We start from the raw sequence: 18,248 nt of genomic DNA on the forward strand, positions 1-18,248 counted from the left end.
TAAACCTAATTATGCTTCAGTTCCACATTGATGCCACTTTAAGAAAAATGGAAATTCCTGATTTCTTTATTGCTTCATCTCCTCTTGATGCAAGGTTCTTTCATTTTATATTATTTTCAATTCTATTTTCTTGGGAAGCAATAATAAGATTCGGTAAAAGATTAACAACAACTATAAATAAACAGAGTTTTATTGGTACACAACTTCCATGCAGATAACAAATTAATTTCCACTCACAAATTTATATCAATTAATTTTTTATTCATTACATATCAAAGTATAAAAATGATATTGAAGAAATGAGAATGGATTAGAATAATGATTTTCCATGATTGACAATTTTCATTTTTATACAGTGAGGATGACTTTTTTCTTATGTGACACTAATCTAATTATCACTGTCTGTCACTTATTATTGGTAAATCACTACTATTAATCAGAAGTCATTTATAATTTAAATAATCTATAACTTACTATCACAATCACAACATATCACATGGTAAAACAAATTTATTCTTAAATTATCATTCATTGTAAAGATAATAGATTCTACTAATTAGCTTATGATCTATATTCTAAATAGTATCATAGAGAAACAATAGCGTAAGTGCTATTGTTTATGCAATGTTTTTATGTTTATTGCTTATGCTATTGTTTCTCTATGATATTATTGAGGTGAAGTTTGTGAAAAGACTTATTATTCTCCAGGAATATGTAGCCTAGACATAAAATAGACATAGTGAAAAATACATCATAACTTGAATAAACATATTTGAATTTATTTATATGAGAAGGTGGATTTCCATCCTATAACTATGATAATGATTCATGAGAGATAAGATTCAAGTTCATTATGATATATATTCAGTTGTATTGTTTATGTTGTTATGTGAATGATTGCATACAAAAACAAATTCTAGCATCACAATAAATTTAATTTGTTTTGTGTGAGTACAGTGCCTTGAAATGATAGGCTATGATTTTCGATGGAAAAGATGAAAAGATCTTATAAGCTAATTGATCACATCACGTCTGTTTCTCACGTCAGTTATTCAATTAAAACATAAAAATTATTTACAAAAGTATTATGAAGTTTCAATGATTAAGATTATAACAATGACAAAGATTGATCAGTCTTATATTTAGTAACTTGCAGGGCAAATTCATTGTTTACAACCCAGCCAAGCTTAGGCTACTCATATTCTAGGTCTGATTAAAACTGAAATTGATCAAATTGCAATAGTAAATTAACAATCAAAGTTTGTTTAATCTACTTAGAGAACTGGAACTTGATTTTCAGCTCCTAGAATTTCATTAGAACCTGGAGTTCATCTCAAATTGAGCTACTAATCAATTCAATTGAGTTGAAAAGTGTCCGCTGTCTTTCCCTGATTTTATTGGATCCCGAAGCTCGTGTATCTGTCGCACCATATCCTTGCGTCTTCTTTATTCGTACAGCACATAGGGTAGACAATTTCCGACTTTGTCACTTTAGCACATGTTTGACAAAGTATCTGAACGCTCTCCTGAAATAACAAATTCATACATATTAGAAGTGAACATACTTATAAGTGAGGTATCTACTACTTGGAAAGTCATACAACAAATCTATAAAATTCAAAATAAATAATTAACTGTACTACTTGGAAAATAACTAAATATAATACGAATAAATAGAATCATTTTTCATCACAATCTTTATATCCTCGGAATGATGAGGTTATAAGATAGACAGAGACAAATTCATGGAATATTACTCATGTGTACCTGCAAAGGCCACTAAAAACTAAAGCTTTTGATACCCTTGATCACAAGATATTACTGCGAGAATTATCAAATATAGGAATTACTGGCAATGTATTGAAGTTATTCAAGAGCTATCTGACTGATAGATATTTCATGGTCAACCTGGGTGGCAATCACAGTGGATTACATAAAAATGATGATTTTGGTGTACCACAAGGAAGTATTTTAGGCCCGATTTTATATAACATCTATGTAAACTCAATTTCCAGTGTAATTAGTCATGGAGAAGTACTAATGTATGCAGATGATACTGTTCTGATAGTTGGACATAGAGATTTGAAAACAGCCCAGCAATTGATCCAACTGGATTATAACAGAATCCTAAGATGGTCCCACGACAGAAATCTAATTGTTAATAGAAAAAAAAACTGTATTAATGCACTTCAAGTCTCCCCATCTGAGATGCAATGAAATACCAACAGTATCAAGTCATGACTGCCATTGCCTTTATTCAAATGCTTTTCTAACTTGCAAATGTCCGCCTCTAGATCTAGTGAATAGCACCCGTTATCTTGGTATTATAATTGATTGTAGCCTGAGATGGAATCCTCATATCGATCACACTGCAAAAAGACTTCAAGCGCTAAATGCAAAAATTTATTATCTGCATAGAAACATCACTCCCGACTGCTTGTATCTAATTTATAAGTCACTGATGGAACCTATTGTTAGATATGGAATTGAAACATGGGGAAGTGCAGCAAATTATCTTTTAAAAAGAATAGAGCGAATCCAACTGAGAACATTAAACTGTATAACAACCAGAATCCCTGTCTTTAATATTGATCCAAACAACCTACAAAACATCTATATATTTTACCATACCCTATCACCCAGAAATTTTTACTTTTACAAACTTATAACACTTTTTAAATGTAATTTTCAGTATAGATTCCTTGCTCCTGCCGCACCTTACAACTTGAGATTTCCATTAATATTCCTAGTCCCCAGATTCAATAATGTATACGGCAAAAGATCCCTCCACTATGTTCTTCCCTACTTATTCAATAGACTTCCCCAAAATATTCGAGACTACACTAAAAAGGACATAATGATGTATCTTAATATTAATGCGAACACACTAAACTTATAATTTATAATATACTTAGATTATCTATAATATATATTATTATTATTGTTACTATTATTTGGCTACACAATTACCAGCGAGTTTTTATATTATTTCTAAGTTCTGGCTGGCTGAAATTCTATTTTTCTCATTGTTGACACTGCCGCCTGCCTCAGCGATGAAATGTTTTATCAAGATAGTGTGAAACAATCCTTCTTTCTATTTTTCTTCTTCTTTTTCATACTTTTCAGTTGATTTTTCTTATTCAACAAACTTTGTAAAGTTATTTTTTAGTTTATACTTTCTTGTTTTTATTACATTACATATTGTCTTTTTCTTTATTTATTTCGAACTTCGAATGTCATAAAAATTCCTAGTAAACTTACCTAATTATGTTCTTAATATTGTTTTTGTGATTGGGCACCCGCCGAAAAACCTACAGGTTTGGCAGGACCCTAAATTGTTTTTTTTTTTTTTTTTGAAATTGTGAATAAAAAAATTTGTGTGTGAATTTGTGAATAGATTGACTTCCTAAATTCGCTCCTACTAAATGAGGAGAATCCAGCTGAACAAAATGTTGAAATCCACCCTCTAGCTTCTCAGTTGTACCGTAGGATATATGTGTTAGTCACATAGTTCATGTGATACAATAATTTCTTTTGAATTGTCTAACTGCGATATTAAAAGGAGTAGAAATGCACGTCTAATTTACTCCAATTCAAGATTACAATTGTCTATTAATTATTTGTAAAACTCAACAACTTTATTAATTTATTCTTTTTTACAATGAAGCACAGATTGGGAGAGAAAAACTAAGAATACCTTGTACTATTACAAATAATATATAAAAAACTGATGCACTTTTGTAATTATTCATCGTATATAGGCTGTTATATGATTAGAGGCCTCGTGAATAGTTAACGCTGTAAGAGAGCAGGAGAACGTAGGACCAACTCTCTTTCACATATAATCACTAATATAAATATATCACTCATCTATCACCGCAGGGTTGGTAGCACTGAGCTTCCCTGTGAAAAGCTTGTTTAGTTTGCTCCAAAATTTTAGTAAATTTAAAGTGTTTAATTGAATTGTCTAGAGTGAAGTGTGTTCTTGGTGGTTCTTTGAGTTATAATGTATCCTACCTGATTCGAATATCCAGTCACATCGATTCGGTAAGTCTTGTGTGTGGAAAAAGACACTCGCATAGCACATAACCTATTGTTACGAGCTTAGGAATCCATTTTTGCGGCCGGTTTTCGCCTGTTGATGTTAACAGCAAACAAACAATTCTGCCTACTGACTTCTCTTCAATAGAGGGGGTGTGAGGAGCTGGCTAGTACAGACAGATATCGTTATCATCCCCGTCGATACAGTCAACAGCTCAACACTTCAGATAATCAGCTGTTAGCAGAGGCGCGCGTCTCCCGTTGCTATGACTACGATCTGAGTCATTTGTGGACATCGCAGGCGTACTACTTGAAGTCAGCTGTTCAACCTTGAATTTCCTAATCGGCGGATAAGCGGATAAGCCCTACGAAAACAGTCTGCGCAATATCTACAACGGCCTGTTTACCGTAGTTGTTTTCATAATATTATTTGAACTCTAGAAACATGGAAAATAAAAGCGACCAATCTCTGGTGGAGCAGCTGAAATTATTCATATCAAACGAACTTAATTCTATTAAGACAGAAATGAGTACTAATAATACGGCGGTCAAAACTTCAGTGGAGACTTGTAAGAAAGAGCTTATGAATGCAATAACTAAACTAAAAACAGATATCAGCACTTGTAATGTAAAAATAGATAAGTTGGCCAAGGAGAACGACACAGTCAAAAGAAATATATCAAGAATAAATATGCAAGTTATCAATAATACACAACTACTCCAGTATAATGGAATAAAAATCATGAATATTCCTAGGGTGGAAAGCGAGAGTTTGTTCAACATTATTAAAATCATTTCAGATAGTATTGATTTCCCCCTCAATAAAGACACAATAAATCGATGCTACCGTATGCCACCACGGAATCCAAAGGCTATTTCTCCCATTATACTAAAATTTAACAACGAATCGGATAAGAGAGGATTTCTATCGTCAGCGCGGAAGTCATCTGAAGTTTTGAAGACTGGGCTGCTGGGTATGGAGCCAGACAAACCTATTTTTTGTCAAGAGTTGATGTCACCCTACTTCTATTCTCTTTTCAAACGTGCAAAGGATTTCCAATCAAGAGGTGTGCTCAAATACGTTTGGTTTAGGAACAACGAACTGCTGGTTAGGAAATCAGATTCAAATAAAACCTTTAAAATCAGATATGCTGAAGACATAGGTGCTTTGGAGGGGGTTGAGGACCCTCACTACTCGGGAGACGACTTTGAAAGTGAAGGGTTGAGCACAGAAGCTTCGGAAAATGGAAATAAGACAACGGCAACCACAAGGAAGAAAAGGAAAGTGAATGCAGAGAGGCAGAGAAGAGGTAACCTATCCCAGCGTTCGATGGATAATTTTTTAGAGAGGCAGACACAGTGAGAGATAACTCAAAAGTACGAAGTGAAAAGTATTCAGATATTGGAGTAATATTTTGGAATGTTGGAGGATTTTGTAATGTGTATAATTTCAGCGCGGAAACAATTAATTACTTGTCTAAGAGCTCTATAATTTGTTTTTCTGAAACTTTTCTTGTCAACAATGATTTTCCTAGACCGGCATGGTTTGAGTATTATAATGTGTTCACTTCCAATGCGACCAGATTTAATATCAGAGGTAGACCCAGTGGCGGATTTATGACTTTAGTGAGAAAGAATTTGAGTGATACAACTTTGCTGGATGATAACAGCTATTGGCTGATACTGAAAATAAAAATTTTCAACTTCTTTCTGATTGTGGGGAATGTCTATTGGAGACCTGGTGCAAGCACTGATTCCTGTCTTGACTTACTTTCGAATTTCTTGAGAGAGGTAAAAATTAATGAGGAGGTCTCTGAAATAATATTGGGGGAGACTGGAATGCAAGAATTGGTTTACTCAATCAATATGTGCAAGAATTGTCGGAAGAGACAGAGTTGTCCAGTGAGAGGCGAGCACAGGATCTGGTATGTGATTCTCGAGGTCGCAAGTTGGTTGAATTGATGGAAGACAATGGAATGCTGGTAGTGAATGGTAGATCAGTTAATGACAAGCATGGCAAATTCACAAACATCACATATAATGGAAGTAGCACAGTTGATATGGCCTGGATTACGTTCGAGCTGATTGATTATATTAGTGACTTTGAAATCGCGCCCTGTTTTGAAAGTTGTAGTCATATGCCTGTCTCAGTAACTATCAAAACATCCTTCGAATATTCGGAACCAGCGGTACCAGCAATCCAAACAGAAAGATTAATATCACGATACAACTTGACAAGAGAAAATACAAATTATTTCAAAAGACTTATGACAGAAAATCGAAGAATCTATTTTTATTCGGAAAATGCTAGTGAACTCTATGATAATTTTTCAATTGCTGTCAGAGAAAATGCAGTACAATCAGAAGTACTGATTATCAAAAGAGTAGTCAGTTCAACGGAAAGTAAGATAGTTTGTCAAGATAAGCCATGGTATAATCTAGAGTGTGCAAATGCAAAGAGGAAAATACGCAAGGAGTGGAGGAAATTTGGTAGGCAACCTTCTGAAATCAATCTTTCAAATCTACTGCATTCTAAGAAAGCGTTCAGGGAGATAACAAGAAGAGCAAAAAGATTGTTCCATGAAAACTTGTTGAATGAAATATATCAGGCAAAGGATAGTAAATCATTTTGGAACGCTGTTAAGAGAAACACTCTGTAATGGTCCCATTACATTGGTAGTTGATTTATTTAAAGTTCCCGCTGAAGCCATCTGGTTTTTCTCCCTTTCAACTCTTTGTGGGAAATTTTCTTTAAATTTGTTGCCAGTCTGCCTTGCCGACTGCTTTGGTTGGTAGTTGAGGTTTCGCTCCAACTAAATTAACCTATCAAATCCTTTGTTTCAACTGTTTTCTTGCCCATCATTTGATTGGTAAATAAATTCCCTTTTACTGCTTTAATCCAATAAAGTTTGGTTTAACAAAGTTGTAGAGGGCGCTGGCTGTCTCCCTTCCAGGCGTCTAGGAAGCTCTGCTCATTGTTTAGGCTTCTGTTTTGGCTTGGGTTTTTGAATTCTAACCAATGTAGCTATGTTGTGTTGTTTAAGAACAGTTTTTCTTTCTTTTAGCATTTAAATTTTTGGCATTTTAACATGCCTATTTCTTTTACCTAATTATCTCGTTCACCTAGCTATTAATTGAGGTCTCATTTGAGTAAATTCACCTTTTGGCAAACATTTGATGTTTGAACAAGCCAAGCTAACAAAATGCTTCTGTCACTTGTTTATTAAATCCGCAAAAGGTATGTACTAGCATAAGTATTCTATTATTATTTGTAATAATTATACCAAAAATGGGAACATTGATTTCCATAGACTCAAAACAAGTAGTAATAAGAAGTAATAAGGTACTCATAATAAGTAGTAATAAGGTTGCATCTTCTATGTACAACAGGTTAGATTGTAAGTTTGCTGGTTAGATCGTGTAATTAAGTGATCCTATGGATTATCTGGACGAGAATAATAAATTTTACTACTAGAATAGGAAGTCAGGATGCCGAAATATTACTTTGTTTTCTGTTAATAGTTATTTCATTTAAACATCGATAATTACTTCTGTTCAAAGTGGGGAGAGCTAATCTCCATAAATTTCAGATGACAATTTTTCCAATAGTTATGTTGATATATTATAATTAATAAGAAATATTATAATTTTGATATTCCACTATTATTTGCCGTAGTACTAGTTGATTATAATTCCAGAGTGGCCAATACATAGCATGTAGGCTCCATGCTTAAGATAGAAATAACCGACATGATTGTTATACAGTAGGTTAGGTGCGCAAAGCATAGATTTGTTGCATAATTCGAAACTCTTTTTTGAACTCCTTAAAATTATTCCTATTGAAAATATTTGTTTTTGAATTCCTATTGTTAGAGGAGTAGAAACTATTGTAGATTGTTTATTATTTTAAGCGGTCCACGCCATGGGGATTCACGATCTTGGCGTACTGTCCGACACTCCACGAGCTGGGCGACATTCTGATTCTGACGTCACGGACGATCTGTTGAACCACGGTTGTACAATGGCATAACCATCTAATTTTGCCGAATGCTGTTGAACTACCAGAGTTTGTTACTCCCAATTGGAAAGTTCGCCGAATCGAGGTAATACATCTCCAATTTTTCTACCAAACTGGAACAATCGGCGAATAGTGGGGGAAGTTATTCGTTTATCCTTGTCAGGTTGGGAATATAATAGTTTGTTCTCGATAATGAATTATTGTATTCCTTTCACTGTCCGTGTTGAGTCGGAAATGATCGAGCAGTGTATTTGAGGAACACTTGACCGCAACACTACTGGGGTGATGTTAGATGAACGAATTGGACTGCAACCTAATCACTAATTCACTGATTTGTATTTGAATCTTAGGTAATCCAAGTATCCCTTGAATAGTAATTTCTTTTTCTTTTATTTTTGAACTTGCATTTATTCCTTTTTGGATATTGAGTAATACTTGGGTGGACTTGCTTATTATCTGTTTTGAATTATTTTCCTTATATTCAAGATCAATGTTGATCTTTAGGGGATTTCAGTTACGTACTGGGTATCCTTGGATCGCCTAGATTCTTTCCTTTTGAGATTGTCATTTTCAGGTTTTGAAACTTATTAAGTAGTGGTCAACGACTGTTGAAAATCATGTATTGTCTTGTTCATAATTATTTTTTTTCTAATATATTGGTAATTTATCCACCAAATGAGCGTCAGTGTATTTTAGATTGATTAGACCCCTTTCCCTAGGTTAGAAGTGGTCGGGCTGGATTCTTTAAAGTGATGAATCAATAACACTGTTCACACAAACTTTTCTTAAGTGTGACAGTAAGCTGCGCCACTCTGCTATTTTGGTAACTATACCAAATTTCCAAATTCTATATTTTTCAAACATATCTTTTCTATATCCATATTTCCAAATTTATTACTTAATATATTTGATTGATTCATTGCTTGCCAAGCATGATAGCTTGACCGCCAGTCTGACCTGAGGAATGTGGTTTGATTGTCAATCAATCACAGGTTAGGGTATTGTAGTCAGGTGTGGATAAATTTAAATTTCTGAGAGTGGAAATAATTTAATGCATCCATATTATCTTCATTTAGAGTATTGAGATAGACAATCATCATTGCTTATTTAGTATTGAAGATGCTTAGCATGGAAATGTTAATAATATTGACAGTACTGTTAGTTAATGTGCCTTACAAGATCTAAAAATTTAAGATAGAATCTTATACATGATAATTTTACTTTGTCTAATTTTGTACAATGTTGCATACCTTTTGTTGGATTCTGAGTTGAGTTTGAAGTATGAATTGAATTCAAGGTATGAAGTGACTTTGAATTTGAACTTTAAAGACTTGGTCTTAAAACACAACGATTTTGAAATTTTCTATTTGCCATTAATATTTTTATTTTATTTTCAATTTTTTGTACTAGCTTGCTCTAGCTTGACAAGATGGAAACCAGCATCCCAAATATGTCCGGACAACCCTCAGATACCACCGGGAAGTAAGGGATCAGACTGTTCAGGGAACAGAATCCACAGAGTCCCCATCAAGTATGTTTTGGGAAGTAAAACATGAGATAGAGGAGAAAATAGCTTCAGGTGGGGGAATGAGAGGTTGGTTAGCTCGAGCTATTAACCCTAATCATTTAGTAAAGTTTCAGATTCATTTTGAACTTAGAACCATGGGAATCCCCGGGGAGGAAATTGAACCTATGAGTGTAGATGATCTACGTAAGAAGTATAGAGAGGTGCGAAAAGAGCATGGGGAGGGGGAAAGACAGTTACATAGGTATAATCACTCTGACGACTCTGCCAAGTCTGAATTAAGTCAAATAGACAATATTATAGGATGGATAGAGGGCTGGTGTGCTAGTTTAAGTGGGGACATGGAGGCCGAGAATAGGAAGGAGGTTTTCCTCAAAAGTATGTCCAATGTGGCCCACTGCACAAATAGAATCATCCACTTGTTGACATTTGCCCGTTTTGAAAAGAAAGAGAGCTTGCTTTCAGATTTGGATCAACGTATAGAAAAAATACTAGTGATAGTTACATCATTGTCAAATTGGCAACCTGGACCTCCTAGCCGCGGAGCTTCACCAGTGCCGTATTCGACAGCCATGTCATCTCCAACGGTTCCTGAGGCTTCTGCAACTACTACTACTTTAGTGCTGCCTCCAACACAAAATTTGCAGAAAGTAGGCAGAGCTGAAGTTTATATTCCTGTTGAGCCAGTTGGTCGTGCTCCTCTCAGGACAAATAATCCAAGGTTGACCTTGAACATTCCGCCTGCAGGTGCACATCAATTCATGCCAGTGCAACCTAGTCAATTCAACTTTAATCCAGCAATTTCCGCAGGTGTCCCTCGTTTAGACCCAAGTGCATCTTCACCTTTTGGAAGTTTGTACAACAAATTACAGAATCCAGTTGAGTCTTTATTGAAAGAGTTACCTGTCACAGATGGATTGACAGTTGAGACTTTATTGAAATTCTTGGGAGTGGCATTGAAAATTAGAAGCCAATTTGGTGTAAGTAATTTGCATTTATTTCAGCTGTTGCAACCTTTTGCGGTAGGGCCTTTAGGGGAACGTTTGAATTTTGCTATCAATTCAAACATCAGTTTTGACCAATTTCACAAAGGTATTTTACAATATTTCATTCCTCAACGCTTGTTATCGGCCATTGAGAGAGAACGTTTTTATCGTTTACAGAGCTCACAGGAACCACTTTGCAGTTACATTGTTTCGATCAGGGAAGCTGCAAGTTTGCTCAGAATCAACTTATCTGAGGCAGAAATAGTCCACACAATTTGTTCAGGCTTGAATCCTGCGGAAAGATCTCGTCTTATTTTCCAGGAAAGACCAACCACATTTCAAGCTTTAAATGAGATGAGTGTATTATCACAGAACCTGAGTTTTGCTGACAATGAGCGAGCCTATGTGGAGAGTTCGAGAATCGGTAGCGTCAGGCAGACCTCTACAACTTATGGACACCGGGATAGGACCTGCTATGAATGTGGAAAGAGAGGTCACATTGCTATGAACTGTAGGTCAAAATCGGCACAACAACACGCTGGTACCTCCAACAATAAGCCTGATGTCAAGCAGCCTGGACCAAGCGCAGTTGGTGGAAGTGGAAAGGTAACTTGTTTTAATTGTAAGAAGGTAGGTCACTTTGCACGTGACTGTACATCAAAGAGGTCCTGACTAGTCAATGCTTGTCTCGATGAAAATTCCAACTATGAGTCCAAAAACAAATTGTTTACCAACTTGGAGGGATACAAGGGTAAACCCGGAAATAGAGTTATCTCTAAATATGGTCAGAGGAGCAGGCGTTTGGATAAGCGGCATCCTGCCAACCGTAAGGCTAGAGTACTCATGAATGAAATCCTGCCTATAATTGTTTGTTTTTTGGGTTTAGGGGCTTTGGAAACACCAGCTTTGATTGATTCTGGTGCTGTTAGATCTATTATTTCTTCTTCTGTTCTGGATCAATTGTTAGCCAATGGTGACCACATTGTCTTCTCTGAAGAACATTTTGTCTGTACCACTGCAAATAAAAGCCCTCTTGTCTTGAGTAGGTCAGTCTCGATAAAAATCAGAATTGAAAACTTCACCTGGAATTTCAAATTTTTCATTGCCGAAAATGTTGCCTTTCCTGTCATTCTAGGGTGTGATTTTATTAAGTTTTCCCAGCTGATTCCTAATCTTTTCAACAATTCCTATTTCTTTGGCTTCAAACCATGGATTAAATTCAACTTTGTCACGGAGTGGAGATCTTTGTTGTCACCACTGATTGCATCTATTGGAGTCCTTGATAGTAACAGTCCCTTGTCACAGGATGAGCAGTCCGGTTTAGATGAGGTTCTTGGTGATTTCCAGGATGTATTATCCAAAAGATTGGGTAAAACAAACTTGTTGGAGTATAAAATCCGTTTGACCTCAACTGAGCCTGTACGTCGCCCTCCATATCAGCTGAACCCAATCAAAAGGGAGATTGTTGATCAAAAGGTAAAGAAAATGTTGGAGGAAGGAGTAATTGAGAAGGCTGTTTCCAATTATTCAAGTCCATGTTTTCTGGTACCCAAAGGAGATAAGAATGACTCAGACAGCGAATCATGGCGGTTAGTGGTGGATTATCGATTTCTAAACAAACGTATCTCGTTAGATTCTGTGCCTCTTCCTAACATTGAAAGTGCCTTTCACAACTTCAATGGAGCCAAATTCTTTTCTGTACTGGATTTAAATTCTGCTTATTATCAGGTTCCTCTGCATGAGTCCAGTAGGGACTACACAACATTTTGTACCATGAGGGCAACCTACAGATTCTGTCGTGTGCCATTTGGACTGGCAGTTGGTTCACAAATTTTGTCCAGTGTTCTGGATGAATTGTTTGAAGAAGAGAAATATAAATTTGTTTTCCATTATCTCGACGATATTGTCATCTATTCAAAAGATTTTTCAGATCATTTGTCTCACATCCGGATTGTGCTATCAAAATTGCGGCAAGCTGGATTCACCGTTAATCCTGACAAGGCTAGCTTTGGGAAAACCCAAATTTCTTTTCTGGGTCACATAATGAACGAACATGGAGTAGCTGTGGATCCAAGCAGGACTACTAGTATTCGAGATTTCCCTCCTCCTAAAAATCAAAAGGAGTTGCTCGGTTCATTGGGATGGTTGCATATTATCACAAGTTTATCCCTCATTTTGCTGAGATTGCAGCACCCCTCAATGCATTGAGGAAGAAAAATGTCAAATTTGAGTGGACTGATATTCATCAGGAGGCTTTTCTCAAACTTAAGAAGGCCATTGCCAACCCACCTGTACTACGAACTGCCGACTTCACCAAACAGTTTGTCTTGCAGACTGACGCCAGTTCAACAGCGATTGCAGCAATTCTATCGCAGGAAACAGATGGCATCCTCCAACCTATTGCATATGCATCCAAGAAGTTGACACCTAATGAGACACGTTACAGCACCTATGAATTGGAGTGTTTGGCCGCTATTTTTGGGATGGAGAAGTTCAAAGTCTACTTGCAACATGCCAAGTTTAAGTTGCTTACAGACAATTCTGCTCTGTCTTGGGTTCTCAACAACCCCAAAGGTGGTCGTATTGGTCGTTGGGTATTAAGAATTTTATCGTTTCAATTTGAAACAGTTCATGTTGCAGGAAAATCAAATGTCTGTGCTGATTCTTTGTCTCGCATGTTTCAAGATGAGGAGGAACCTCTTGATTTGTCTCCTTCGGCTCAGAAATAGAACCTCTCTTTTGTTTTGTTAACAATTTGAAACTGTCGGATTTTCCCCTTGTCTTTTCTGAAATCAAACATCATCAGGAGAATGATGCATTTTGTAAAGAGGTAATCGACAAGATAATCAACAATGAAGACCAATTTCCTTATTCATTGAGTAAGGGTGTACTTGTTGTCAAATCACGGAACTCTGATGACAAAAAGGTGGTAGTACCCAGGATTTTAATACCCCTGGTTTTCAAATACTTCCATGAAAGTGCTCTAGGTGGGCATTTAGGAATTTTCAAAACCACAAACAAGGTTCTTGAAAAATTTTTCTGGCCTGGGGTCAGAAATGACATTTGTCGCTTGGTGAAATCATGTCATGTGTGTGAGAAAAGCAAACCTGCTAGACAACACAATTTTGGGTTCCTCTCATCCAAGGTGGTCACAAAACCTCTGGAACGATTTTATTGTGATCTGGTGGGTCCTCTAATTAGAACTCCTGAGGGTTATACTCAAATCTTGTCTTGTGTAGACTCCTTCAGCAAATTTTGTTGGTTAATACCATTGAGGAAGGGAAATACTGCCTCTATTGTTAAAGCATTGAAAGGAATATTCTTGAATTTCTCAGTTCCCAAAAGTCTGGTTACTGACAACGCACCAGCATTCACCTCTAATGCTTTCAAGAACTTCTGTTTTCAGCTGGGCATCCAACAGGTCACTACTTCACCATATTACCCTGCCCCTAACATGTCCGAACGGGTAAATCGAAACCTGAAGAGTGCTTTGATAGCTTTCCATGCGGAGGCTCAACACAAATGGAGTGATAGTCTAGAGTGGTTAAGCCTAGCTTTCAACTTAGCTGAACATGAAAGTACCGGGTGCACACCATTCTCTCTCATGTTTCGACATGCTCCCAATCATCCCTTGACCAATGCGTGGGGAATCGACGAAATACTTCCTGAAACCGTGGAGCCTGGCACCTTGCAGATCTGGCGTAAAGCGCGGAAAAATTTGTTGAAAGCGCATACCCGAATGGCAGAGCAATACAACAAACGTCGAGTAGCAGTCCCATTTCAGATAGGTGATTTAGTGCTCGTGCAATCACATGTTCTGTCTAGTGCTGCTAACAGAGTGATGAGTAAGCTTAGTTATCGGTTCAAAGGACCATATCTGATTAAGAAGTTTTTGACACCAGTTACTGCAGCTTTGCATGATCCTGAAACAGGAGTCTATATGCAGAAAGCACATGTATCTCAACTAAAGAAGTACACTGAATAACTTGTTTCTTATCCGTGAGGGGAAACTTGTTCAGTAAAGCTGACTTGTCTTCTTTCTATTCATGTCAACTTTTGACATTACTGTATCTGGACAGCATCTAATTCTGTGAATACTTTGTTTTTTCCATTTGGAAAATTCTTGTGTAATGGGAATATGGTAATTAATAGATGATCGCGACATCCTTACTGCCCTCCTATTCTAATAAATACTTGTATATATGGGTATTAGCTTATTCTTTAAGCTGTTGGTCTGACGATGTGGTTGTGTACTACATTTTCATTGTTGTGTTATGAGTAAGGAATTTGTTTCCTGTGGACATTGACTTTGAGGTATAAAGTCTTGGAAGAATTTGGGGTATTGTTGGTGTTAATAACTATATTTTACGAAAATTTGAGCTAGGTCCTATTGTCTTCATGGATTTGTAATTTTGTTGTTGTAGTCAATATCTTGATGTACTGCAGTATGTGCTCTTGTGCTATTTAGTAATTATTTGGTATGTGTTTGTATAATAATTGGTGAGTTTTACACCACAAGGCTCTGAAAGTTGTTAACTTGTGGACTGTATATAAAAGTAGTGTTGACATTGTACACTGGGAACAAAGTGAATTGTTCTATTTTTCTAATAAAATTGTTTTGATTTCATATTAGACTTAGGCATTTTGGATATCTGAAGTTATGATAGTAGAACTATCTTTATTCCTTAGTTAGTCTGCCAACAGAGTCATCTGTGAATTCAAGTTGGTTAGGTATGTGAACTTTGTCTTAGGTAGTTGTACCTTTGGAAATTACCATAGGTCAAGTTAAACCCTTTTCAGTTATTGTTGGTTTTGTCTTATTCTAGAATCAAGAACAGCAGAGTATGCTAATGATGTTATTTTTCTTGTGGTGTTTATCTCTTGGAAGCTTGTGTAGATTTTCTCAACCCCTAGTGTGCGAATGGAGCTGCTCACTTCTTTTAAAATCTTCTGCTTCAAGTTGAGTTGATGGCGGTGAGAACCGGTGCTCACTCAGTCATTGCTTGACTTGTTAGGTAAAGCTAGATTGGTTCAGGGTTTCCAACTGTTTGTTGTCATATTTAAAATTGATTAATCAAAAATCTTCAAACCAGACTAACGTCTTTTATTATTGATCTCTGTCTTAATTATTTCTTTGGTGAGTAAACTGATTGACAGGCTGGCCACCTGGAAGGTCAGGATTCTCACAAATCTCCTTTTAAGTAGTTGTATTCCTTTGGGAACTTCGTCCTATTCCACATGATTTATTTGAAGTTTTGCTTCCTTTGTTTTGTCAACTTGACATGGTTTTACTTTTACAATCATTCCACTTTGTTTTGCTTTTGCAATTATTCCTTTACCTCTTCCAAATATTTTGCTTTCAGCACCTTTCTTCATGATTTAAACTTTTCGAATTTTTCCAGTATTTTGGAAACTTTGGATCCCATGATCTGGTATCCTGTGGAATCCTATTTGCATCCTGTCACTCTTCCACATGGGTTGGGATAGTCTCAACATTTTTGTCCTCGTGATTATGTTGTACATAAATGCGTAATATATGAATAGTATGTAAGCTTAGTCATATATCTCTTGACAAGTAATGCACTTGGGGAATGCTTTTCATTTCTTTGTCTTAATACTAGGTAGGAACCAATTTATTAGTTTGTTGCAGCACATGAAACGGTGGGTTATTTGACTTGATTTACCACAAACTTAGGTTATTTTTTTTCTAGTTAGTTACCCTGGGATGGTGATTTTCCCTGGTGTTTCACACCAAAACGAGGGGGTGAATGTAATGGTCCCATTACAAGGTAGTTGATTTATTTAAAGTTCCCGCTGAAGCCATCTGGTTTTTCTCCCTTTTAACTCTTTGTGGGAAATTTTCTTTAAATTTGTTGCCAGTCTGCCTTGCCGACTGCTTTGGTTGGTAGTTGAGGTTTCGCTCCAACTAAATTAACCTATCAAATCCTTTGTTTCAACTGTTTTCTTGCCCATCATTTGATTGGTAAATAAATTCCCTTTTACTGCTTTAATCCAATAAAGTTTGGTTTAACAAAGTTGTAGAGGGCGCTGGCTGTCTCCTTCCAGGCGTCTAGGAAGCTCTGCTCATTGTTTAGGCTTCTGTTTTGGCTTGGGTTTTTGAATTCTAACCAATGTAGCTATGTTGTGTTGTTTAAGAACAGTTTTTCTTTCTTTTAGCATTTAAATTTTTGGCATTTTAACATGCCTATTTCTTTTACCTAATTATCTCGTTCACCTAGCTATTAATTGAGTCTCATTTGAGTAAATTCACCTTTTGGCAAACGTTTGATGTTTGAACAAGCCAAGCTAACCAAACGCTTCTGTTACTTGTTTATTAAATCCGCAAAAGGTATGTACTAGCATAAGTATTTATTATTATTTGTAATAATTATACCAAAAATGGGAACATTGATTTCCATAGACTCAAAACAAGTAGTAATAAGAAGTAATAAGGTACTCATAATAAGTAGTAATAAGGTTGCATCTTCTATGTACGACAGGTTAGATTGTAAGTTTGCTGGTTAGATCGTGTAATTAAGTGATCCTATGGATTATCTGGACGAGAATAACAAATTTTACTACTAGAATAGGAAGTCAGGATGCCGAAATATTACTTTGTTTTCTGTTAATAGTTATTTCATTTAAACATCGATAATTACTTCTGTTCAAAGTGGGGAGAGCTAATCTCCATAAATTTCAGATGACAATTTTTCCAATAGTTATGTTGATATATTATAATTAATAAGAAATATTATAATTTTGATATTCCACTATTATTTGCCGTAGTACTAGTTGATTATAATTCCAGAGTGGCCAATACATAGCATGTAGGCTCCATGCTTAAGATAGAAATAACCGACATGATTGTTATACAGTAGGTTAGGTGCGCAAAGCATAGATTTGTTGCATAATTCGAAACTCTTTTTTGAACTCCTTAAAATTATTCCTATTGAAAATATTTGTTTTTGAATTCCTATTGTTAGAGGAGTAGAAACTATTGTAGATTGTTTATTATTTTAAGCGGTCCACGCCATGGGGATTCACGATCTTGGCGTACTGTCCGACACTCCACGAGCTGGGCGACATTCTGATTCTGACGTCACGGACGATCTGTTGAACCACGGTTGTACAATGGCATAACCATCTAATTTTGCCGAATGCTGTTGAACTACCAGAGTTTGTTACTCCCAATTGGAAAGTTCGCCGAATCGAGGTAATACATCTCCAATTTTTCTACCAAACTGGAACAATCGGCGAATAGTGGGGGAAGTTATTCGTTTATCCTTGTCAGGTTGGGAATATAATAGTTTGTTCTCGATAATGAATTATTGTATTCCTTTCACTGTCCGTGTTGAGTCGGAAATGATCGAGCAGTGTATTTGAGGAACACTTGACCGCAACACTACTGGGGTGATGTTAGATGAACGAATTGGACTGCAACCTAATCACTAATTCACTGATTTGTATTTGAATCTTAGGTAATCCAAGTATCCCTTGAATAGTAATTTCTTTTTCTTTTATTTTTGAACTTGCATTTATTCCTTTTTGGATATTGAGTAATACTTGGGTGGACTTGCTTATTATCTGTTTTGAATTATTTTCCTTATATTCAAGATCAATGTTGATCTTTAGGGGATTTCAGTTACGTACTGGGTATCCTTGGATCGCCTAGATTCTT

At 36.1% G+C, this 18,248-nt stretch overlaps 1 protein-coding gene across 1 annotated transcript in view; it reads right to left on the reverse strand.

The window, feature by feature from the left end:
* Positions 1-172: 172 nt before the first annotated feature.
* The window catches only part of LOC120350642, a 37,935-nt gene continuing 19,859 nt past the window's right edge, over positions 173-18,248 (reverse strand). Inside the window, exon 3 of the mRNA XM_039425044.1 lies at positions 173-1,526. Within this exon, the coding sequence (XP_039280978.1) occupies positions 1,395-1,526 (132 nt within the window). The 3' untranslated portion in view covers positions 173-1,394. The remainder of the gene's footprint in view (positions 1,527-18,248) is intronic.

This window comes from Nilaparvata lugens, chromosome 3, assembly GCF_014356525.2.
Source record: "Nilaparvata lugens isolate BPH chromosome 3, ASM1435652v1, whole genome shotgun sequence".
Classification (NCBI taxonomy): Eukaryota; Metazoa; Arthropoda; class Insecta; order Hemiptera; family Delphacidae; genus Nilaparvata; species Nilaparvata lugens.